At 48.0% G+C, this 22,450-nt stretch overlaps 11 protein-coding genes across 11 annotated transcripts; 5 read left to right on the top strand and 6 right to left on the bottom strand.

Moving 5' to 3' along the window:
• Positions 1-473: 473 nt before the first annotated feature.
• Positions 474-1,788, bottom strand: LACBIDRAFT_306031 (uncharacterized protein; the record flags this gene model as incomplete). Its single annotated transcript, XM_001874844.1, has 11 exons — positions 474-527; positions 577-618; positions 670-802; positions 874-891; positions 949-997; positions 1,054-1,072; positions 1,126-1,150; positions 1,201-1,245; positions 1,295-1,478; positions 1,541-1,735; positions 1,785-1,788. 11 exons carry the CDS (start codon positions 1,786-1,788, stop codon positions 474-476), a joined length of 768 nt encoding a protein of 255 aa, XP_001874879.1.
• Positions 1,789-1,929: 141 nt separating this feature from the next.
• Positions 1,930-3,445, top strand: LACBIDRAFT_306030 (expansin family protein). The gene is made up of 7 exons (XM_001875378.1): positions 1,930-2,104; positions 2,153-2,245; positions 2,298-2,593; positions 2,643-2,722; positions 2,785-2,867; positions 2,922-3,036; positions 3,095-3,445. The coding sequence occupies exons 1-7, from the start codon at positions 2,000-2,002 to the stop codon at positions 3,112-3,114; spliced, it is 792 nt and encodes a 263-aa protein (XP_001875413.1). The 5' UTR covers positions 1,930-1,999; the 3' UTR covers positions 3,115-3,445.
• A 53-nt stretch (positions 3,446-3,498) lies between these two features.
• LACBIDRAFT_187538 (uncharacterized protein) lies at positions 3,499-4,747 on the top strand (the record flags this gene model as incomplete). Its single annotated transcript, XM_001875377.1, has 5 exons — positions 3,499-3,547; positions 3,596-3,708; positions 3,764-4,016; positions 4,067-4,276; positions 4,329-4,747. The coding sequence occupies 5 exons, from the start codon at positions 3,499-3,501 to the stop codon at positions 4,697-4,699; spliced, it is 996 nt and encodes a 331-aa protein (XP_001875412.1). The 3' UTR covers positions 4,700-4,747.
• A 1,439-nt stretch (positions 4,748-6,186) lies between these two features.
• LACBIDRAFT_182129 (uncharacterized protein) lies at positions 6,187-7,268 on the bottom strand (the record flags this gene model as incomplete). The annotated part of the gene is made up of 5 exons (XM_001874843.1): positions 6,187-6,284; positions 6,338-6,439; positions 6,485-6,693; positions 6,799-7,116; positions 7,170-7,268. 5 exons carry the CDS (start codon positions 7,266-7,268, stop codon positions 6,269-6,271), a joined length of 744 nt encoding a protein of 247 aa, XP_001874878.1. The 3' UTR covers positions 6,187-6,268.
• A 61-nt stretch (positions 7,269-7,329) lies between these two features.
• LACBIDRAFT_306026 (uncharacterized protein) lies at positions 7,330-8,570 on the top strand (the record flags this gene model as incomplete). Its single annotated transcript, XM_001875376.1, has 3 exons — positions 7,330-7,842; positions 7,898-8,020; positions 8,070-8,570. The coding sequence occupies 3 exons, from the start codon at positions 7,330-7,332 to the stop codon at positions 8,568-8,570; spliced, it is 1,137 nt and encodes a 378-aa protein (XP_001875411.1).
• A 114-nt stretch (positions 8,571-8,684) lies between these two features.
• On the bottom strand, positions 8,685-10,895 carry LACBIDRAFT_306025 (uncharacterized protein; the record flags this gene model as incomplete). The annotated part of the gene is made up of 11 exons (XM_001874842.1): positions 8,685-8,793; positions 8,851-8,885; positions 8,943-8,984; positions 9,035-9,100; positions 9,154-9,242; positions 9,296-9,540; positions 9,592-9,884; positions 9,934-10,115; positions 10,169-10,520; positions 10,571-10,823; positions 10,876-10,895. The coding sequence occupies 11 exons, from the start codon at positions 10,893-10,895 to the stop codon at positions 8,685-8,687; spliced, it is 1,686 nt and encodes a 561-aa protein (XP_001874877.1).
• Positions 10,896-11,002: 107 nt separating this feature from the next.
• LACBIDRAFT_306024 (uncharacterized protein) lies at positions 11,003-13,019 on the bottom strand. The gene is made up of 9 exons (XM_001874841.1): positions 12,959-13,019; positions 12,735-12,888; positions 12,661-12,678; positions 12,433-12,609; positions 12,281-12,378; positions 12,211-12,219; positions 11,655-12,158; positions 11,456-11,599; positions 11,003-11,402 (listed from the first exon to the last, which is right to left on the bottom strand). The coding sequence occupies exons 2-9, from the start codon at positions 12,816-12,818 to the stop codon at positions 11,114-11,116; spliced, it is 1,323 nt and encodes a 440-aa protein (XP_001874876.1). The 5' UTR covers positions 12,819-12,888; positions 12,959-13,019; the 3' UTR covers positions 11,003-11,113.
• A 101-nt stretch (positions 13,020-13,120) lies between these two features.
• On the top strand, positions 13,121-13,990 carry LACBIDRAFT_292278 (uncharacterized protein). Its single transcript, XM_001875375.1, has 3 exons — positions 13,121-13,271; positions 13,322-13,532; positions 13,641-13,990. The coding sequence occupies exons 1-3, from the start codon at positions 13,132-13,134 to the stop codon at positions 13,926-13,928; spliced, it is 639 nt and encodes a 212-aa protein (XP_001875410.1). The 5' UTR covers positions 13,121-13,131; the 3' UTR covers positions 13,929-13,990.
• LACBIDRAFT_306022 (uncharacterized protein) lies at positions 13,990-14,550 on the top strand (the record flags this gene model as incomplete). The annotated part of the gene is made up of 2 exons (XM_001875374.1): positions 13,990-14,253; positions 14,308-14,550. The coding sequence occupies 2 exons, from the start codon at positions 13,990-13,992 to the stop codon at positions 14,548-14,550; spliced, it is 507 nt and encodes a 168-aa protein (XP_001875409.1).
• A 47-nt stretch (positions 14,551-14,597) lies between these two features.
• LACBIDRAFT_306021 (uncharacterized protein) lies at positions 14,598-19,214 on the bottom strand (the record flags this gene model as incomplete). The annotated part of the gene is made up of 21 exons (XM_001874840.1): positions 14,598-14,934; positions 14,987-15,054; positions 15,110-15,250; positions 15,299-15,462; positions 15,510-15,591; positions 15,647-15,831; positions 15,882-16,076; positions 16,131-16,225; positions 16,284-16,540; positions 16,589-16,808; positions 16,859-16,950; positions 17,001-17,110; positions 17,163-17,253; positions 17,299-17,365; positions 17,415-17,571; positions 17,624-17,726; positions 17,782-17,923; positions 17,979-18,394; positions 18,450-18,719; positions 18,769-18,866; positions 18,929-19,214. 21 exons carry the CDS (start codon positions 19,212-19,214, stop codon positions 14,598-14,600), a joined length of 3,576 nt encoding a protein of 1,191 aa, XP_001874875.1.
• Positions 19,215-19,373: 159 nt separating this feature from the next.
• On the bottom strand, positions 19,374-22,260 carry LACBIDRAFT_306020 (uncharacterized protein; the record flags this gene model as incomplete). Its single annotated transcript, XM_001874839.1, has 4 exons — positions 19,374-19,498; positions 19,547-20,482; positions 20,534-21,461; positions 21,523-22,260. 4 exons carry the CDS (start codon positions 22,258-22,260, stop codon positions 19,374-19,376), a joined length of 2,727 nt encoding a protein of 908 aa, XP_001874874.1.
• Positions 22,261-22,450: the final 190 nt, after the last annotated feature.

Here is a 22,450-nt window from a genome sequence, read left to right as displayed (position 1 = left end):
ATAAGCAAGAAACAAATTTGAGACTGATGACGAACAAGGCATCAGCAGGGACTTTGAAGCTCCAACCATACGCGTCACGAGCACGCGGCAATTAAGCTCTTCTTATTGAAGAACATCAGGTGCTCTACGGGTCGTATGGGAAAGCCAGGACAGAGCTAAGCAAGTAGAAACTGCCTGGCGAGAACGTTCCAGCCTTTGATACCTTCACGACCTGCGAGCTTCTTAGTCTCTCCCGAACGTTCATGGGAGACGTTGCCCGTCTCCAGCTCATCGTCCCTGTGACAAATGGAGCTGCGGAGCGAGTGATGGATGCTGCGGACGGAGAAATGAACGCCTCGGGAGCAGGGGAACAGAGTCAGAAGACGTTCGTCTCCAGACAACGGTCTTTCAAGCTCCGCTGGATATCTGGATGTCATGTCCATTGAGGTACAGATACAAGTCATGAAAAAGTTTGTATCAAATTACAAGGATCGTCAACCCCGCGTGAAGTATGCTTTGGCCCCGTGGCTAGCAAGCTCCGTTTTGGCCTATGTGCGACGTTAGAAGAAGCCAAAGCGTCCGGATGTAACCACCCACCTTCTGCATAGTATGACCCGCGGCGGTGTGGTGCATATAAATCTGTGGCGTCGATCAATATTATGTCTGGCTGATTGAGCCAGAACCACCTACTTCGCGATAATAATACGCGTTTCCAAGTCCTTGAATGAACCAGCCGACAGTAGCTATTGTGCCGAGAATAGCGGCTACCCAAAGGTGATTTGAGAACATCCGAATGGTCTGGATTAGACCAGCTGAACCGGTGCTGTGAAATAGATTGCAGTGAGCGACTACTTCTGCCTCGGAGTTGATTGCTTTATAAAGAATATTACACACCCTGGAATGCCGATGATCCTGTGTGGCAAAGATAAGGTCCTGTCAGGAGGTGAATCGCAGAAATGACGTGCTTACATGTAGAGACTGAAAAGAAGATGAAATCCGCCAAAGAAGAAGTAAAAGTCTATAAGTGCACGGGGGCGGTTAGGTTGCGATGCGGGGGAAACCCGGACATCTTACAGTAGTATAATGCTTGCTCCTGCGTTATCGCAGTCGGTCAAGCTGAAGCTCTCAAGGAACGACCGGACTTGCCTTCATGTAGCCGTTATATATAGGCCTACAGGCCAATTTAAGACTGTACCATAGAACAGAAGGCCTTGGACGCACCGGTACCAGAGAAGAAACGATGCAATGGTAATGGTAAACACATAGCTGAGGGTTGAGTTAGAATATTCCTTCAATTCAAAATGAAAGTACTCACCCCAAACTTGCACCCAGATCACTACCACCACCTGAGGAACCTGATGTCAGGACGAAAATACATGCAACCATGTTGATGATTAAGGTTGCCACAAGAACGAGCCATAGTTGATACAGCCTTGTAATCAACGGCCGCGAGGCCTCGGGTATTTCATCTTGAATAGAATGGAAAATCAAGGGGAAGACTGGAATGGACAGGACAGATATGGATAGGAACGACAAACAGGCTCATTAGAAGATGACTGACATGGTGGAAAATTGTTTCTTCCGTGCTGACGAATGTGATCAGCCTTTTTGTTCAAATCAGACTCTCTGCGCTCGAGGTCTGCTTCTCGTCGTCGAATTTCTTCCAACCGTGTCTGTTCTTGATTTGGAACGGGGTCGTCAAATGGGTTAGTGTCGAGAGAATGAGAGGAAGCAAAAGGGTTTTGATGATAGTCGGCTGGTGTAGTACGTTAGCGATGGAAGATATTCAAAAAAAAAGGACGGACTCATGATGTGTCGTTGCGGTTAACGGTGACCTTGCACAGGTTGTTGAACGAATATTGACGGGAGATGCCGGTGTTTGGCTAACGTTGCAAAGGATAAAATCTATTTATAATTCTTGTCCTTCAACCTTTCTTCTTAAGTATTGAGATTCCTGGTTTGCTTCTCTCTCGTCCTTCTTTATAACCCAACGCCTTCACGCTTATTCCACTCGCTCACAATGTTCAAATTCATAGCCCTTGCAGCCCTCGCAGCATCGTCTGTTTCTGCTCTCGTTGTTCCTCGTTCAACTCCTCCTGCTGGTTATAATACAGGTCTCCTCGAGGTATGTATTACGCTCGCCAATGATTCATCTTTTTGATTGCTGCTATAGCCATACGATACCTACCATACCCGCTACATGGCGCTCCAGTGCAACGTAAAGCACAATACTGCCTTCTTCGACTCTTGCTGCCATCCCCTCCTTGTGAGCAGCTCCGCTTATAGTTTACTCGTCTTCTTTATTTCACCTGCTCTAGGCCAACGAGAGTCTGGCAACACGTCCGGCACAGTGCAATCCGTCTGCTACCCCATCAACCGCAGCAGCAGCTTCGGCGGCTTCCCCTTCCGCTGATCCCGTGGATGATGATGAAGACGAGTACTGCGATGATGGTGATGACGAACCCCCCAGCTCTTCCTCCGCTCCCATCGCCCCCGCTGCAACGACACCCCTTGTACCTACCACGACCGCTGTCAATACCCCCGAACCCACGACCACAAAGCCTGCGTCTGCAGCCACTCAAGCTCCCGCTTCCGGCGTCAACACTGGTGGATTGTACGTCTCCTAGCATCTGATTTCCGCTCATTTTCTTATACTTTGTCAGCGCTACTTTCTTCTACCAGAATGGTGTCGCGGGGGCATGTGGCACCGTGCACAGCGACAATGACATGATCGCTGCCATTGGTTGGTTTTTTCCCCCTCTTTTCCGCACAGCATTCGGCGTTAATTGTGACCTTCCACGATAGATGGTGACAGGTACGGAAACCTCTCGGCCCAATCACCCCTCTGCGGCAAACAGGTCAAACTGACTAATGCCAATAATGGAAAGGTATTTGTATATCTTCTTGGACCCAATCATCCATGGCCTCACGTTTTGAATCAGAGCATTACTGTGACCATTGCTGATGCTTGCCCAACCTGCAAGAACAGTAATTCCATTGATCTTTCCGAAGGAGCTTTCAAGCAAATAGCCACCCTCGATGAAGGCATGGTCCCCAGTAAGTCTCTTTGAACTTTTTGATTGAGCATGAGCTTATCTATCATTGTAACCTCTAGTTACTTGGTCATTCGTCTAAATGGCTGCCGCCCCATTATCTTCACTCCGTCCTTTTTCTTTTCTTTTTGGGTATTTTGGATGTGGTGAGGCCAGTCCCGCCACAAGCTCTGGACGAGCACATTTATACGAACGGCGTGAGAGTATCTCTCCAGATACGAGCCTAACGACCCAGGTTGGCGTAAAGCCTCCTATACGATTTATTCTCTCGATCGGCCCGTTCCCTTCATTAGCATTGAACTGCCAGTCTTAACTTGAAGTTAGCTTTACTTGTTTTCCCATTTTGCTATGGTGCCAGCATCATAATGACCATGTATCGCTCGCTAGACGAATAGAAACGATTTTCTGATGAACAATGTTTGCGTGACGAGTCACTCATTCTAGTCACCGACGGACACAAAATTCAATGGCACCGTTGCAGAAGATACTCGTCCTTGGTGGAAATGGTTTCATAGGTACGCCAATCCGTTCTACTTAAAGCCATTGTTAACCATTTTCTTCAGGCTCTGCCGTGTGCAGGTTCGCATTGGCGAAAGGAATGCAGGTCACCAGCGTTAGCTCGTCAGGAAAACCATATCGCACACCAAAGGGCCATGCGCCCGACTGGACGTCCAAGGTGTTGCCGAAACTTTTATACGTCTGCATTCTTTCTGATGACCCTCCCCTCATAGGTGGATTGGCAAAAGGGAGACGCACTCCATCCAGAAACCTTTGCGCATCTGTTTCCGGAGGTTGACGGCGTCGTACATACGCTTGGAACGCTGATTGAAGACGGGCGGTACAAGCAGGCTCTCAAGAATGGCGACTTCCTGTCAGTCATGCAAAGCGTCTGCCAGTCAGGATTTTCGGACGGCAATCCGCTCAAACGTCAAACGGGTGGAGAACAGAACAGGGGAAGTTATGAGGTTATGAATCGCGATACCGGTGAGTGCTACACAGTACGTATCAGTCGTTTTTGTTCAGAAATTCGTTAGCGTTGCGTGTTTGCGAAGCGTTTATTGCCTCTCCCCCTTCTGAAGCGTCCAAGATCAATATACCCAGGCCATTCGTTTACATTTCCGCAGAAGACATCTTCCGTCCTGTGATTTCTGAAAGGTACATCACGACGAAACGGGAGGCGGAACGAAGAATCGAGATCATGATGCAAGCCAACCCTCTCTACCGAGGAGTGTACATCCGTCCTAGTGAGTTTTTGCTTCTGTCCTCGTGATATCCGCTCCCGACCATTTTATCAAGGCCTGGTCTATCACCCTCATCATCGACCATGGACGACACCCGCCGCAGCGCTTCTCGACCTCTCGGCCGTGGTCCACGAAAATATGCCTCGAGGTCTCCCCACGCCGTCAAGCTTTATCCGATCTCTCGGGTCTGCCTTTCCACAGACGGGGTCTGACGGAACTCGGACATCGCCGCTGGGGTCTATTGCAAATGCACTTACTACGCGTCCTATTCACGTTGACACGGTCGCAGAAGCCGTTTGCGCTGCATTGGACCCGTCCAGAGGTGTACGTGGGGTAATTGGGGTAAGTGCTATGCGTGAGCTTCTGGGATGGACAGAAACGAGGAGAGAAGGCGGTGGTGCTCCAGTGGGACTCCATAATTCATGAGATGTATCAGTAGACACTCGAATAATTCACAAGCTTGAGTTGAGGCTTAGGAGAGCGGGATTCAACGGACTTCCGTGCTTGCATACTCATGGCCTTGATTCTATCCTCGATTTTATCCTTTGATTACTTATACCTGCAATTCTATCCTCGATTCTATACTTACCCCCTTTCTTGATTCTGCACCTTCTTTAGCGCCGACGCTGCCAAAAAAAAAAAAGTCGCCGCGAGCTGAGTAATTTTGACATATTATAGGGGTCCCTGAGTCAGGCATACACTGGTTCTTCATTTCCTCGAATGCAGGCCCTTCGCGTTCGTGGGCATCCCATTGCTAGAATCCGAACACAGAATGCCTGCTCATCCGACTCTGGCAGCCGTTCAATAACCACCTCGGCTCCCCTCCGCCGTGCGCTCCCATTCTCTCTCACGACCCACAATGTCCAACGAGACGATCGCGACGATCGCTTCATGCGAATGCTCATGTTCGGCAAGCCAGGAGCAGGCAAGGGCACGTTAACAGCTCGACTCGTTGAGAAATACGATGTTATGAGTCTGTCTACTGGTGACCTGCTTCGTCAACATATTGCCGAAGGCACCGACGTCGGCAAAGAGGCGGAAGACATCATGGCGCGGGGCAAGTTGCTGCCAGATGACGTCGTCTTGAAGGTAGTTGCTTCAAAGTTGGACCGCATACAACCCAAAGTATAATATGCCCTTCTCTTGCAATCTTTGGAGCTGACTCAATAACCCTAGCATTGGATTCTAGACGGTTTCCCCCGCACTCTTGGCCAGGGAAAACTCTTAGATGTACATCTAAAGTAAGGCTCCCCCCATTTGTTTGTGGGCTTAATCCTAATTCGACGTCGTAGAAAACAAAATATACCCATAACGCTTGTGGTCAATTTAGATGTACCAGACGATGTTATCTTGAGCCGGATATCTGATCGCTGGATACATCTTCCTTCAGGACGTGTTTATAACATGTCGTACAATCGACCCAGAGTCGAGGGGTATGACGATGTAACAGGAGAGCCGTTAACGAAACGTCCTGACGATAATCCGGTATGCCGTGCTTCTTAACCCCCTGTTAGCAACCACTCACCTCTGCTTATCTTAGGAAATATTCTCTCGTCGTCTCGCCGCATTTTATGCTTCTACATCGCCACTGCTCTCGTATTTCTCAACCTCCGCCAGTTCAGCTGCACATTCTCCATTTGATCGCCATCAACACCCGCATCAACTGTCCTTCCATCGCCCGCACAAATTGGCAGTCAAATCTCTCTCTGGACATACGTCGGACGAAATTTGGCCCCAACTAGATCAGCTCGTCCGCAATATGTTCCCTGGGCTGAAAACGAGAGCAGAGACCAAAGCATCGAAGAGACGACATAGTCTCAGCGATGCAGTTGTAGCGGAAGACCTTCAGGCGAGCGGTAGCTTCAAATAGAAGTACTTTGGAGAGCGAGACACTAACAATCTCACGTCCCTTTATGATACCTGATAGGATTTTCTTCTTGACATCTTTCTTCCATACATGTACGATAAGTTGTGATTGGGATATGTAACAGTTTCTCAACGTAAACCATACCTGTAATTATCTTCGTTAAAAACAAACAGGACGTCAAAATGAAGAATACCCACATTTTTACGACATACAAGCCCTCTGGCAGACCTTCCTGGACTTTCTCTTTTACAAGTTTTAGTCCAGCTTGTTTAAATATATCTTTCCAAGCCAGGTCCGATCTACGGAATGATGAGATACGGAATCGAGGGACAGGAAATACAAACCTAGTTAAACTTGAATCCTGCTCGTCGAATATGGATTCACCCGTGCCATCTTCACGATCCTGACATATGTTTTCCTTCACTACGATGAGACCCTTTCCAGCTTTGCCTCTTAAAGCGTCATGGCTGCGTCGGAAGAACGCGACTAAATCACGATCATTCAAATGACCCAGGCACCACTGACACCAGATAACGTCAAAGCCAGCCCCAATCTCGTCCGCGGGACGGGGAGGCTGATAACCCACGCGATCCAAGAACTTGACACGATGAGGGGCTAGAGGATCGAACTCTTGCAAAGTTCCCTGTAGGATGGTAACGCTCTTCGTCTGATCCGCGATTCCAGGCCAGGACGGATGACCTCGGGGCAGGTCAGAGTTGATAGTGCTCGAGCGCGCACGAGCGAGGGCTTCTTGAACAAACGGATCTACCGGTTCAAGAAGAACGACGTCAGAAACAAGATAGAGGAGGACGTCCGCGGTGACACGACCGATACCAGCCCCGACGTCCAGAGCTCGTGTCCTTGTGGGAGGATTGGAAGAAGTGAGAGAACGACGTGAGGATGGAACAGTTGATAGATCGGGATACAGGTCGAGTAGGAAGAGCCTTGAGCCCAACGAATCTATCCTCGGAAGGGACTTTAGAGGCTAGATGAACACATTGGAACGAACGATGATAAAAATTCCTTTACCCCTAATCCATAACCACCTAGAACTCCATCATTACTTGCGGGTTGCGTAGTCCAATACTCGATGCCATCAACAACGTCGGGGTCACTGTTCACGGTCATCGTTGAGAGAAAGATTTATTCCAGTGATCGCGTGATCCAAACAAGCATCAACAACGCGTCCATGAACTCTTCCAATATTGACGATATCTGGGACGAACCCGTGGCACACCAAGATGAAGTTGAAGCCCCTACGCGCTCCAAGCGCCCTCTCTTTCTAGTAGAATCGGACGATGACGACGACGACCAGGCACCACGTCGCGTAGCCCGCAAACCACCTCCACAGCAAGATATCGACATCGATGCCCTCTTTCAAGATGTGGATGAGGAGGAGTTTACATCATTACCCCCTGCTCTGGACATCGAAGCGGTTCGCCGCAGAGCGGAAGCCCGTCACAAACAAGCAGCGCCATCCCTAACACCACACGAGATTCTCCCTAGCAGCTCCCCACCTCATGACACTGGAGATCGAAGGGAGGAGCAGGGGAAAACCAAAGGAAAAGATAAAGAAGGAGACCAAAAGAAGGAGCGACGCAGACCGGCGCAACTCAACGAAGGCAGATTGCTGGGTCCGAGCGGCTTTCCTCAACTCATTAAGGATGTGAAGAATTTTAGAATCGAGGGGAAGGGACATGAAGTGCATGGGTTTCCTCTTTATATTTATCAGTTCTTGGCTAACTAAAAAATATCAGGCTACAGACCTTAATCGCCTCCTTCAGGTTTATCAGTTTTGGACCCACAGCTTGTACCCCAAGACACCGTTTAGGGATACCGTGGAACGTGTCGAGAAACTATGCCATTCAAGGCGTATGAACGTGAGTGGTTTCAAAGGCCAGAATTCTTTGATAATCTTTGTTTCGTAAGGTGTCTCTGTCTGTCTGGCGCGACGAAGCCCATGGCATTACAAAGGCAAGGGCGAATACTGAAGACGACATGGACGACGACGATGTAACAAGGAAGGCACCACCATCGGAAGACGAACTTCATCCTGGACAACCCGCATCCCCCATCTTTTCACAAACCTCTTCTCCAATGCCATCCCGACCTCCATCATCAGCATCCGAGTATGATCTGCATGATGATGATATTGAAGCTCTCATTCGAGAAGAGTCAGCTCTTTCCCGAGAGAAGCCCCCTGCACCGATGGAGGATGACGAAGAATCGTTTTGGAGCACTGTCGACGATTATCAACCACCAAGACTTAGTCAGCCTGCCCCTCAAGCAACTCCCATGGACGAGGACCACGACATGTGGGATCTTGTTCGGGAAATCGAAATGAATACTTCTACATCGCAAGATGAGGCCTCGTCAATACCGAAGGCGTCAACAACAGAAGAAGATTGGGATGGTAGTATATATGTATAGCGAGTATCATTCTCTCTTCGTGTAACAGCAACCGGGGGGTAGATAATTTAAGTTGGCTTTGGCAAATAATTCAATATTCAAATATTCTGGTAGATGAGGGTGTTGGTTCCTCCACTACGAGTCTTGGGGAGCCCAGAGAATGCAACGACCGCTCGCATTTCCACTCGCGGCTCTTTCGACAATGCTGGGATGCGAACACGTCACCGCTTGAACGGCAGAAATACTGAAGGGCAACGATTCAATTAGCAGCAGCAAGGAGATTTATAAAAATAAGCCACACCGCGTTGGGTCTGCAAGTCGTGCCAAGAGATCACCCTATGAAAATAGGTGAGAATTAAATGCGCTGCGACAATCTCACGGAAAGTTGCTTACCTTGCAAGAGTATATATCCAGTGCATGATTCATGTTAGCGATCTATAGGTGGTTTAGCTGAGAGGAGATGACTGGGAGGAACTAACGCTTACTGTAAAGTGGGGATAAACTTCAGGATTCTGTGTCCACTGGGCTCGCAGGATTGTAAGCCATTTACCCTGATAGAACAATTTCAGAAATTCAATTTGGAGCCAACAGGTAGAAAGCTGACCGTTTGACAATTGTGTTTAATGCGGCTGAAGGGTTTCAAGTTTGGGAATAGATCGGGTGAGCTAAAGAGATTCGATTCGAGGTCCCACACTGTGCGAACACTTTAGGTATGTGTGCTTCACCAAAACACCCCCAGTGCTTACATCTGATTGTGTCGTCATAACTCGTGCTAACAATTTGGCGGCCTCTTGGATCCCAGTAAGCGGAGCTCGCTGATTTATCATGGCGCCATTCTCCCCGCAAACACCCTTCACCCTGCTTAGATTCCAAGAATTTGGAAACCACTTCTGTGTCAAATTCCAGGGTGGAGGTAGTCACGCCATCGTCAGAACTCCTTGTAAAATTAGTCCCAGATTTCATGCCCTGCAACTTTCGAACATCCCAGATTCTAAAGCATTACTCAATCGAATGTCAGAACTCGAAGAAAAACAAAACTTACTTGAGTAGGCGGCTGTTACTGGCCGTGAGAACAAAATGATTTCGCGTGGGGTTGATGCTAATGCAACCAATCTTCTGCTCAGACAAAACATACCGTCTCCGCTTGGAGCTCTTTTCGCGTAGGTCCAAATGAGTTGCACCGCCTGCGCCATCTGAGACCCACATTTCATTTCCGGTGGATGTTAAATCGATGCTGCATATAAGTTCGCCATTGCTCGACGCGAAGATCTCCTCCGAAACACCTGTCGTAAAGGACAAGTGTCGAATAGTGCAGTCGTAGGAACTTGTGTAAACCTTGATAAGAGTGTAAACCCGCCATTTCATTGGAAAGAATTGAGCGTACGCTGTGGGTATTGGTCGGATCCAACTTGATACTCGATATTGACGACTTTGATGATGCAGGCCAGTGCAACTGTAATCTCCAGTACTTCCCTCCCTCATTTTCGACAAGGGAAATATCTCCATCTTCATCGACTTCATCACCTTGCGCTCTGGCATCCCATATTCCCAATTGACCGTGCTTATCTGATTCAATAATTATTAGGGCAATGTTTACAATGAAGCACAATATAACAAACCTCCAAAAAAAATGAGATCTTTTGTAACTTCCGGGTGATACGCAGCACAATAGATTCTGTCTTGAGTTACTTTGGCACGAGAGACAACCTTCATGCCTTGCAATCTCTCTTTCAAGTCCTTTACAGCGGCAGCCTCTTGGGTGCCGTCAAACAAGAACGCATCAGGATCAGCAAGGTGCCGTGACCCTGATGATTGAGCAACGCTTTCCAGCGCCTCCGACAGCGTAGATGCGTCTTCTGGTCCATTTTCAGTAAGAGATATGAGATCAAGCTTCTGATGCCGTGGCTTTTTTGCTATTCGCGCTTGTTCTTCTGCTGCTAACCTCTCCTCCTCCTCAGCACGTTGCTCTTGCTAGATAAATATATTAACCACTATATATGAAAAATCAATGATAAACACACCTCACGCTTTTGTCTTTTGGACGGACTTTCATCTGGATCAAAGGTATCCTTCCTTAAACGCGCCGACTGACGCCGTGGAGCTTCAGGCTCCTGTCGTTCACGCTTTACTCTTTTGGCAGGTTGAACGGGCTTTGCTGTGGACTTCGCCGCGCCCTTGTGCTTAGGAACGTCTAAATTCTCAACGGCTTGTTTGAGCTCAAGTTGTTCAAGAAGGGCGCGGTTCCTTGCGATATTCGCCTCGCGCTCAATCTCGCTGTTGATAAAATCATCAGTAAGTTGCAATCTCTGCAGTAACATGGACATACTATTGCGATAATTTGACCATTTTGCTGGAGAATAAATAGGTGAGCTATGAGATGAGGTGACTTCAACTTAGGCTTGACGTGACTACGTCACAGAGCACGTGAATGTTACAGACGTTCCAATAGCCAGTTAAATGTACAACAGCAATGAGCATATTCCAGAGCAAAGAAGAGTACTAATGATGGTAATAAGTTGAGAGGTATAATGGCAGCGTAACTGGTATTCAGAGAGAGAGGAACCTCAGGATACTTCCAAAACCGAGGTCTCCAGCACACGAAACATCGTAGGGTCCTTTGAGTCCTCCGACCACCCAACCACTTCTCGCCAGTTGGCCGCGTTGGCCTCCTTCTCCCCCGCGCCAGAAAAGAGTCCAAGGTCATCGTCGCTAAGTCCACGGAAGATTAGAAATATCCGAGTGAAAACGCATGGATCAGCTGAGACAGTGATGTCAATGGCAGCCGCAATTTTGCTTGGCGATAGGAATCTATAGGCGATATTTTTGTGCGCTGAGAAGGCTGACATGTTGTTGCTTTATAAATTCAATTGAGCATCAAAACCAGGTCAGTTTGTGATTGCACATACTTTACAAAGGCGGTTCGAGCGTGCAGAGACATTCCTAGTTGGTCCAATACCATCATTAGGTGTGGAATAAAGTCGCGAAAGGACATTGCAAAGCCGTTTCTAGGAGCTATGTAGTCATTTGGGTCGACCATTGTGGGGTCTGGACTATTAATACGGTGAGTTATAACCAGACCAATAGGAGGATTGGAAAATGGCTTACACTGCCTCGTAGTACAACGCAGTTGATACCAGCTCGCTTTCGAAGTGCTCCAGTGCCCCACCAGGATGGACACGCAAGAAATATTTGACCTTGTTCTCACCTACACCTTCTGCAGGTGGCCAGGTAATACCTAGCTTCCACAGCGGAGAAAATGAGAGCACCACATCGCAATACTGCATGGCCGGTGATAGTATAGTCAAATGACATTTTGCTGTAGTGGGCTTGGCAGCAACAGCGAGTTTGGTCATTACTCGTGAGTCAAACATAAATTCGGGCGTGTATTCTTCATTGGGAGGCAGGCGCGTGCCGCTGAACTCCATCTTGTGCGTATCACCCTGGTGAACAATATCAAGCTTTCCCCAGAACATACCATCCACCGTCGTCCCATCCTCCATGCGGGCCATGTCAAGTTCGTCAGAGTTTACCATAACGTCGAGTGCGACATGTTGACCTGGCGTCAATTCCAGATTGAATGTAGCGGGCATTTCAAGAACAGGCGGCGGACTGTGAAATGTTCTCAAGACGTGGAGGGCGCGATGTGTGAAGAATAGCTTACGGAGGTGGGCTACATATTTCGAAAGTGAAATGAGATAGGTGAACATTTCTTCATCTTGAACTTTACTCACGGTGGGTCATCTGGAGGTGGAGGAGCGTCACTGACGATCTCGACACGAAGCCCTTGTACACCCATGACTGCAATTTGATACGAGTCTTCGCCTGTAAGCTATGAATGTATATTCAAAGAACCGTCTGGGTTCATATAAGAACCAGAACCTACGTAGATGTAGGGACCAGCTACCAGTCGCTTCAAACACACGTAAGCAACTGGGATCGTATGAAAACTTTTTTGCAAGCTTACTGCAGCATGAAGTGAGGCATACTCGACTGGAACACGCAAACTGAAAACTGCCTCTGGCGGTGGCTTTGTCCAATCTCGGGCGACGGCATCGAGTTCCTAATAAACATTAGTCATGGTTAGAGGTATGTCAGTAAATGCCAGACGCACTGCATAACTATTAGGGAGCTGTTTTCAAGGGTCTGGAGATGAATTTGAGCCACATAAGAGGAATATATGCGCACCATACGGATAGTCTCCATGTCGCCATAGGCAAGGGTGAGTAGACGCTGCCGTGCGAGAGCCATCTGGGCTTGCTTGTCGCGCATATCGGTTTCCTTGTTCTTTGGCTTGAACTTGCCCCAAAAGGACTGGGAAGGAAGACTTGCGCTTGTGGATCTATCAAGGAGGGCAATCACCAGGAAAGATGAGACGTACGTCGGAGAAAAGAAAAGGAGACAGCGCCTACGCTGGAGAGAGAAGCATGATGGTGAAAGAGAAATCTTATAGCTCAAGAGGCATAATCTCGGAGAGGGACACGATGAAGACACGAGGCGATTGAGGCGATGTCATAGTACTATCGTGGACAATCTATATTTATATCTGTTTAAATAAATGAATTTTTAACCATCATCCACCTTGATGCTTTTTCTCAAGCTCACCCCGGCTCACCCCCTCGTCGTCCTGCTTCCTAAAAGGGCTTTGGCCTCCACCGCTTATTCATGGCAAAGCAAATCTGTTGCCCGGTTGAGGCAGGAAGCAAAAGCTCGTGGCTTATCCGTGTACGTCCGGAACCCTTCCGTACTATCACCAACACCAACCTTGTTGATAGAAAAGGCAATAAAGCAATGCTCACTCCGAGGCTGGAACGACTCGATACCATTCACGCGGGTGGAGCTCGGAATATATCAAATCAACCAAGTGTTGCACCAGGAAGACCACAATCGCCTCAACCACTGACTTTCAACAAAGCCGAAGAGACTTTCTTATATACTCTGCTGCCTGATATATCTCAGCCTGATGCTGAACTCCCAATCCAAATTGTGCGTGTTATTCCATCGTCATTGCTGAAATGAAGCAACCTCCACTGGTTATCACGCCATACCGCTTCTCCTTCCTGCGTTACGGTGCCTTATAATTATTCGTTTCAGCCTTACGTTCCGGACTTCTGGGATTCGTCACCCCCTGTGGCTAACGGGACTGACCAAGAAACGTTACTGCCCAAGCTTCTGGTTGTTGCTGGTGACACTCATCCAGGAGGTGGACCCTCACACAATCTCCTCGATATCGAAAACACTCCTGAGGGTTTTAGTCTTTTCAATGGTAAAGTAGTGAAACCAGGACAGGGAGGGAGTGGGCTTTTGGATGATATTGTGGAGGACGTCGGGCTACCACCAGTCAAAGATATGAAAAAGTCCTTCCAAGAGTTATTTTCGTAGTCTTATTTTATTTACAGTAAATAAATATTACTCAAAAAAATCAGCACTCCTACTTTCGCTAATGAACCCAACCAGACAGGCTGTCCGTAGGCTACGGACGTCTGCCCGACGATGCGACCGCGTTGCGCCTCCTCACCCTATTTCTCACATACGTCCCATCATCTATGACGATTCAATAGCGGCGTCAACACCCACCAGCCTACGCCATCCTTATTCCTTATCAGAGTTCAATACTGCCTCTCTGGACAACCTTGGGGATTACGAATTTCAATACAAGCTACAACGACAGTACCTAGACGCTTTCCACCATAACTTTTGGCTAGACGTGTGTATTTCACGATCGACGTTTTCGCTGAAGAGCTCACACACAAGTTGACAGAGTAATTCTCGCTTCAATGCTGGAAAAGCGGCTATCCTCGATAGTCTTCCCCCATCTGCGACGCCTCGTGATGGAGAAATTGCCTTGTCAGAATTCTACAAACAATGGCTTATACAAGAGGCCCAGCGTACAGATAGGTATACAAGGGAGTGGCGAAGTCGAAACATACGCCTCATCTTCCTAGCGGTCCGTCTCAAATACCAGAAAATGTGGAGCAGGTTTTCCAGCATTGGAAGAAAATAGATGATATGAGTTCTAAACATTATAAACGTCCTCACCGCCCTCCTTGCTCACTCGGCTGTCGACCCTTGCCATACCTTATCATGTACGGCTAGCTCATACACCCGATGGTATACATCTTCCAGGTCCAAATCCCCAAGCCTATCACACTCCGTAGTGTAGTCCCGGACGATTGCGTCCACTTGCTCCTCTGAAATACCAGGCCACCGAGAGGCGACCTCCGCAGTTGATGGAATTACCAATGCGAAATTTGGTTCAGTCACGAAACCGTTCGGTTGGTTTCTACTCGGAAGGATCAAATGAAGCGTTGCGTATAAAGCGGTATTCTGGAAGCGTTCCTTCAATTCAGCATCAGATATGTTGGCAGTTCTTCGAATGTTATCCCAGCTTTTATTGCTGGTCAGCCGCGAAATCAAGGATCGGCTTGGATAGGGCTTACTCGTCATGCAAGAAGATTCGCCTCCAAATAGTGCGGAAAGCAGACAATTTTCGAGCTTCAGGTAAATTCTGTGACAGTCCAGTTGAGCAATTATAAAGTCGTTCAAGGTAACACCACATTTACATCGACGCGAGCCAAAAGATGCAGAGCCGTAGCATAGTCTTCGACACTTGTTGTGTTATCTTTGAGAGTCAAGAGGTCGACGATATCCTCAACCGACAGGGCCCTGCCTTGTAAAAGCTGCCTCAGCAGGTCTTTGAAAACCTGCGTAAGATGAATCAACCGATTGAATCATCAAAAAAAAAATGCTACATTTGCCAAGGCATTTTGGTCTATGAGAGGGGAAGCCTTCGCTTTGGTAATGTGTTCGATTTGATTCTCCAGAGAGTGCCGGCCGCGAAGCCCTTCAATCGCTGTTCGGAAGTCCTGCAACAAGGTTTCATGCACGCCGATGAAATCGAGGTCATCATGAAAGGCTTGGAGAGAGTCAGATTCGGATATCGAGAGTGGGAAGGTGTATCACCGTCGAGAACAGACTGGTCAGCAGAGACACTTGTTTCATGGAGTTGCGCTAGGTGTGATAGCTTCCCAACACTGAGCATCAACTGGGCAAGATGTAAAGGTTCAGCGATTAGAAAACGCAGAGCAAAATATGTTCACATGTTTCACTTCGAGGTTGCTGGCCTTGGAAGCTTCCTCGAGAAGGTCCGCCGCTGCCCGCCCGTAGTGCTCTTTCCCAATGTTGTAGATCCATGAGATTGCCGGGTTGGGTTCTTCAGAGAAAAATCGCTCCAGATATCCGGTCTGCAGGGCAGAGGATTGATTAAACATGACACGGAGCTCGCCTGAATGATGTTTGTGTCAGCAGTTCGGTTGATTTCAGGAAGAGGCGAACCATGTTGGATATACCACCGATAAAGCTGACTCGCAAAATCATATTTGAATCGATCAACGTATGACTGGATCCGGTCGAGATTCGGATTTTCTGTCGGTGGGTATGCAACATCTTTGTGACACAGTGCAACGAGAGAGGTAAAATCGTGATATTTTTCTGCAAGCTGGAATGCGGTATCCTGATGTCCGAATCGACCTGGCATGTAAAATTCAGTCTAGTTGGGAGTTGCAAACCTCTTTAGAAACTGACGTAATGTTTCAAGGACTTCTGGCCGCAAAAGCGCAAATCTATGTTCCAGCTCGTCCTTATCGCGCCCGACACCGGGCTCAGCCGCAGCAATGGGGCTATTTGTAGAGTAGGTTGATACTCCATAAAATGTTTGGAAGACATGCCTGTACCTACCTTGACAACCAGTCCAATCTTTCTTTGATACACTCAAAAAGAAGAGCCGCAAGCTCGGGAAGCTGTGATTGTTGTAGCTTGCCTTGGCTTGACGAATCAAAGTATCTAGATTCCACAGCCTTGGTGGTGGCGTCGAACAATGCCAGCACAGTGTCAACGACTGCAGGTCGACTAGTCCATGGGAAAATCATGGGAAGATCAATGCCATACACCTTGAGGTTATATGCGCGATAATCGAACGCTGATCTCAACACCGTCTGTAGGCGAATCAAAGGAGTTTCTCAGAATGGCTGGAGATAACGTACCACAAGGATACTATTAGCTTCTGCCAACAGCTGTGATACATCACGTCCCGCCTGCTTCGACGATAGAGTGACAATATCTAATATTTTCTTGAGGAGACTTCCCACATCGCTCACGCGAAGACGGAAAAAGGCCCTCATAACGTCTTCGTGTGGACCATCTGCCACATCCGCCATATATGCATGAACGCAGTCGTTCAAAACGCTGTGCTTAGGCAGAGCTCTGTGACCAGTCATCAAAACAGGAAAGATGAGAGGCTGAGGGAGACGAACGCGAGAAGTTCATTATATTGCAGCCATAACTGATGAGATGCATACAACTTTTCAGCGTCCATCGCCAACTTTTGGCGACTCCGTTGCGACATCTGTTGATAACGTGAGCTACACACCAAGATACAGCAACACTGAAACTTGCTTTGACGAGAACTGAATTATCATTGATAAACCCAATAAGCCAACTTAAACGGTCTTTCCGGCTCGTTAGTTGAGCACTCAAGTCATGATTGTTCCTCACGACTTCCGGATCTTGACAATGCAAATCAGTCGAGGTCAATGCAAATAACCAAAAAGGTCAAACCTGAACGAAGTACGGCCTTGCTAAGTTGTTCGGCACCTCGCATCAAACTCTCTTCGTCTACTTCGGGGGGAAAACTGAAATGTAAAGGATTCTGGAAAGGATGAGCTGAAATCAAAAGAAAAAACTATGAAGTCACCTCAGGAGACGGGCCATACAGTATTGCCTGCATCATGATCGACTTGATCAGATTGGTTCGGCCAGTTCTGGCGGCACATTCAATGAAGGGGACAATTCTCATATTGTATTACTCACTCGGGGTTGAAAGCAAGAATCTTTTCCATGTTCAAGTGGACTTTCATCAATGTGGTGGCAGTCAAAACCAATAATGTATTATCTGTCCGGCTTACGCCTACGCCCAGCGTCCTGTCAATGGTTGATTTCAACTCCAACCTATCTTGATATTCGGATTCTAGAAGCGACTGATCTGAATCATAGATAACAATAATGTGTTTAGGACAAACCTCGAGCGCATAGAGCAACCGCGTCGCCAAATTGTACGCCAATCAAAGAACCTGCGAAAAGTACCTGTATTCGAGGGTGTGCCGGCACCGAAGATGTCGACGTCTGTACATGAAAACGAACATTAGAAATGAAATATTGTAGTCGGAAATCTACTGACGCTTTGGTATGGCACAGTTTTTATTGCCGCAATTTCGAACGATTTGCCCTCAAAAGCCAGGTGAGCGAGAGCATACAAGCGCCGAACGCTTACGCCACCCTCCTTTCCACAGTACGATAGAAGAACAGCAACCATTCCAGCACTGCATGAAAAAGAGGGTAAATACGATTAAAAAATGCTTTCTGGGACGACGTAACTCTTCCACGGCCAAGTCCAAAAGCTCGATACTCCATTGCAACCACTCTCCAGGCTCTTGCCGGATACCTAAGGACTCTTGAACCGCAGATTGAAGAGAATCTGCTATTCCCAAATCCAATTTTTTCTCTTCCCAGCCATCAGTCTTTATGACCCATTTTTGAACCCTCTCTTCAGTGAGTACCCATAGATCCCTCTCCCCCGTTGATGACTGAAGGCCAAGTGAAATTGAGCGAATATATGACTTGAGATCCATCATAGAAGGGGTGACAGTGAGAAAAGATGGAAGAAGACTTGAAAACGACCGAGAGCCGGGTTGGGTGAAAACCTTTGAAGTCAAATGGCATTTGCCGCCAGTTGATGTAATCATCAAGCGATAGAGATTGCCTAGACTCGTCGCCACAATAAAAGTTTGAGGCTGCATGCATAAGTTAGGTGATAATAGCTGATAGAGACAGAGGCGAAGCGCGCACATCGGATCGGACAAGAGCCGTTACATGGTCATCCTCGTCCACAAAATCAAGCGAGGAGCTGTCATAACGATCGCCTCCAGCCAAGCCGATACTAATACTATTCCAGAAACGAATTCGACCTGTAGAAGAGACGAGGATCAGACCTGGTTCCCGAGACGATCCGTGGGGAACAAGGGCATGGAAAGGTGAATTGCAACGATCTAGAGGTAAGTTCTGGTGCATGCCCTGAGGGCAAGCGAATATGTAGCATGTAGGAGTCCCTTTGATGGCCTTGCACAACGGTTAAAAAGGCAAATGGAAATCAATAACAATGACATACCTGAGCGTGTTGCCAGACAAAGCATGTCTGGGCGGATGCCACCAAAGTAAATCCCGTCGTGGTGTCAATTTCGCCAGTGTACGGTGTTTTGCAAAAATCTATCGCGTCGTTTTGCTGTTTGAGACGCGTCCCAACCTAAGGCCAAAAGCGAAACGCGCACCTGCATTCCTCAAAACTTGTTTCATCTCCACAGGTAGATTGGCATAAAATGACGCGGAGAGCTCTTCAGTTTTCGCGTATATAGTTTCTCCAGTGGATGGTAGTCCTGAATCTGGTAGGACTTCATCAACATCCATTGCAGAACGAAACAACTCGTTTTCGGTGAGGTTTGAATTTTCCACGGAGGGGCTTTCCAGCCTACCAATAGTCGGGTTCCTTCGGGTAGGTGATCTAGCCCGTATTCGGGTCGAGCGACGAGGCGCCGGGGAAGGAGAGAATGTTGCCATTGGGAGCGTGCAGCAGCAGTTGCTTGCCGCTGAGCGCTACAGAATGACCTTCACAAGCCCTTGGCAAATAAGCAGGCACAAATAGTATGCGTCAGGCTCAATACTTGAAGGATGAAAGTTCTATCAGCTACTACACTACATTGCTTTCTATGTATCATCTCAATACTCGAACTCTTCAGATATCAGCGCCACATAACCTCTGCCATCCCGATCTTGACCATGCGGGTTTATCTGGTTGGAGACAACCTCTCGCACAAGAGCATTAAGAGAGGTCGGGCCACAACCTAAGAAATATGAACTTGGTATGATTGTGAAGAAAAAAAGGAGCTTACAAGCAACCAAAACAGGTCCACACGCCTCCTGGACCTCGTAGCTCAATATCCTGTCGAGCTTCGGCTTTCCAGGTCGGACGTTCTCTGCGACAACGGAAACAGCTCGAGCCTCTTCTTGCCCTAAGCGAACTCCAATGTGACTTTCTGTATGTATAGATGACCTGTCCGAAGGTGGTGGAAGCTGCGGTGAGAGCTGCGAAGCGACAGATGCTCTGTTATCGCTGATGTCCGAGGGCAACAAAAGTTGGGGCGGGAAATGTAGATTCGGATCGGCGGTACTAGAAGGATAGCACGGCTGCGAAGGGGGAGCCCAGTTTGAAGATGTAGAGGGCGACAGAAATGGGTCACTTTGGTGAAAGTCTTGTGACCGCCGATCAGAAACAAAAACATCAAAGTCAACACCTGAACGAAGTCGCTGGCTGTCTGAAGACAAATACGCTTGCGGTGAGGACGAGTCATCCGATCCTATGCGGTCAACATTAAGAGACATTCTCTTGGATGTCGAGGCCACCGGTCCAGAATTTGAAAGCTTTCTCGAAATGGCTCTTCGTATCTTTCCTTCTTTCCTGATATGCTGGTTCAATGAGCTTTCACCTGGTATTTCGAACTCGTGATCCCCTTCATAGTTTGTCAAGTTCACGAGGTCGTGTGTTCCCACGTCATCTCCTTGATTGAGGTATGTCGCACTGTTAGCGGGCTGAATGGAGTCTACACTTTCTATAGGGGAGGTTAACAGCGCCTCCCCATAAGAGTGGCGGGAAAACTGCGGAGAAGGGGGAGGTACGGTGCTTTCAAGTGAAAGAGGCTCAGATGGCAAGCGTGTCGAGGGTCCATGCGCCGCTTGAGCTTTGGTGACAAAGACGTTGACCTCCAATTCCGATCCTGGTAGCAATGCCATACAGCGTTTGATAGCGGAAGCGCACCATTGAATATGGCCTGTAAAAACGGAGGTTAATTATGCATTACTGGACGTGCTGCGATAATCACCAAATTCGCGAACCAACCAGACAAACCGGACACGTTGTGTCTTAAATTTGTTATCAAGCCGTCGGTGACTTCGTTCTAAATCACGTCCAGAGATGGAGCGACACAGATGTTCCAAGACAGACATTCCAAAGCTAACTCCAGAGCCACCAACTACAATAACCACGGTAGAATATGACCCCCATGCTGCCCGAACAGAACTTCCAAAGGGACCCTCAATGTTCATTTTCATTAAAAGACCATATGAGGGTAAGAACGTTTGAGGGGGTGGCGATTCCGTAGGTATAAATGTCCGTCCGCGAATGCAATGGTATGCAACCGTGTCCCATAAATCTTTCGTCCAGCCATTTTTAGCACGTACGAGAAAGACGATGACAGTCAAGCGTTCCTCTGAGGACGGCTGTTGGAATATTGAGCAGGTAGTAAACGGATGCGTTGTGAATTTGGAAACAGAAGGAATATTAATCAAAAAGTGTTGTCCAGGCGCCCACTTTATTTGAGTCACACTGGCATATGTTAAGCGAATGGTGGCACCAGCGAGGAGTTCTGCATGCGCATAACCGGGTGGTGGGCAGAACGGTGTCGGAAGGATAGTCATTTCGCGACGTGTAAACGGAAAGGGTGCTGGAGGGTATGTGTAGGGTTCGACCCTATCCACAGACAAGAGACGTAGGTGCCAATCTTTACGCCAACAGACGCATCTTCTGTAAAAACCGTTGAGAAGAAGATATCGACCTAAGCGCCAGACTCGTTCGGTGATCCAAAGTCCTAGAGTACCCAAGGCCCACCACCAAATCTGTGGATGGTGGAGAGCGCACGTAATTAACATCAAGGGAACGAGTAGTACGTGGATAGCATAGAAAGCTTCATAGTGAGACTTGCGTAAAGCCTTTGCGGCAAGTGCTAGGATGGAGGTCAGCAATACGTACGCCTGAGAGTCAAAGTCAAAATCAGTAGAAGGGGGAGCAAGAGGGGGAGTAAACGATACGCACCAACCAGCCGTATATAAACCTTTCATATCGCCAGGCATATGCGTAGGCAGATTCTCCTCCCAATCCAATGCAATCCCGAGACAATTGAACACTCCACGATGCAACATGCAAAGTCGTCATAAGCCATATAAACCGGGCTGTCCAGCGGTGAAAAACTCCAAGTTTGTCGAAGTGTAGCTGAGTTGCAAAGGGCCAAGAGAAGGGAGCAAACGGCGAGGACTTGAGAGCAAACACGACGCAAAGGGGGAGAAGGGCGAATGAAAGAATGCCTGCCCTCCCAGCAGAAGTCCACCAAGATTTTGCGATCAATTTATCTGGAGGCTTGGGGGAGTGGAATACAGGCGGGGATTGATTTGCTGAGTTGGTATCTTTACGCCAAGAAGACAAAACAATATAATCAGGTCCTACTAGGGCGAGAGATGCAACGCCAGTAAACAAAGCGACGATACCGAGTATGCATCCATTAGAAGGAAAGAATGCAGGACGCGCGGGAGTGTCTGGTCGTTTGGTCGATAGAAACTTGTACGGCCGACGCCTCGACTTTCGCATAGCCCAACGATTCCAGATCGCGCCAAAAACGCCAAAGCGTCGTCTTGATATATGGAGGATGGAAATTACGAGGAATACCAGCGTGACGAGCACCCACAAGATGTAGGCGTAAAGTTGAGACTCATTGCTCATAGTGTGAGCAGCAACATAGTCAGAGAAGCTATGATAAACTGGATTGAAAAGCTGCATGGGACAGGAGATGTGGTACAATTCAAGATTTGGCGGCAGGACTTAGAGACAACCAGCGTAAAAGGTGGATATCGTGGCGAGACATTTCTGTGGCAGGCCCAAGCAGGCACGCAGCTAACGATCACTCTAAGGCAAGAGGAGGAGAAGATACTCTTGGCACACTGCCCAGGGCTTACCCTTGGCATTCAAT

The sequence above is a fragment of the Laccaria bicolor genome, genomic scaffold, assembly GCF_000143565.1.
Source record: "Laccaria bicolor S238N-H82 LACBIscaffold_2 genomic scaffold, whole genome shotgun sequence".
NCBI classification, from domain to species: domain Eukaryota; kingdom Fungi; phylum Basidiomycota; class Agaricomycetes; order Agaricales; family Hydnangiaceae; genus Laccaria; species Laccaria bicolor.
The sequence above is the reverse complement of the archived record's forward strand: the minus strand, read 5'-3'. Positions and strand labels throughout refer to the sequence as shown.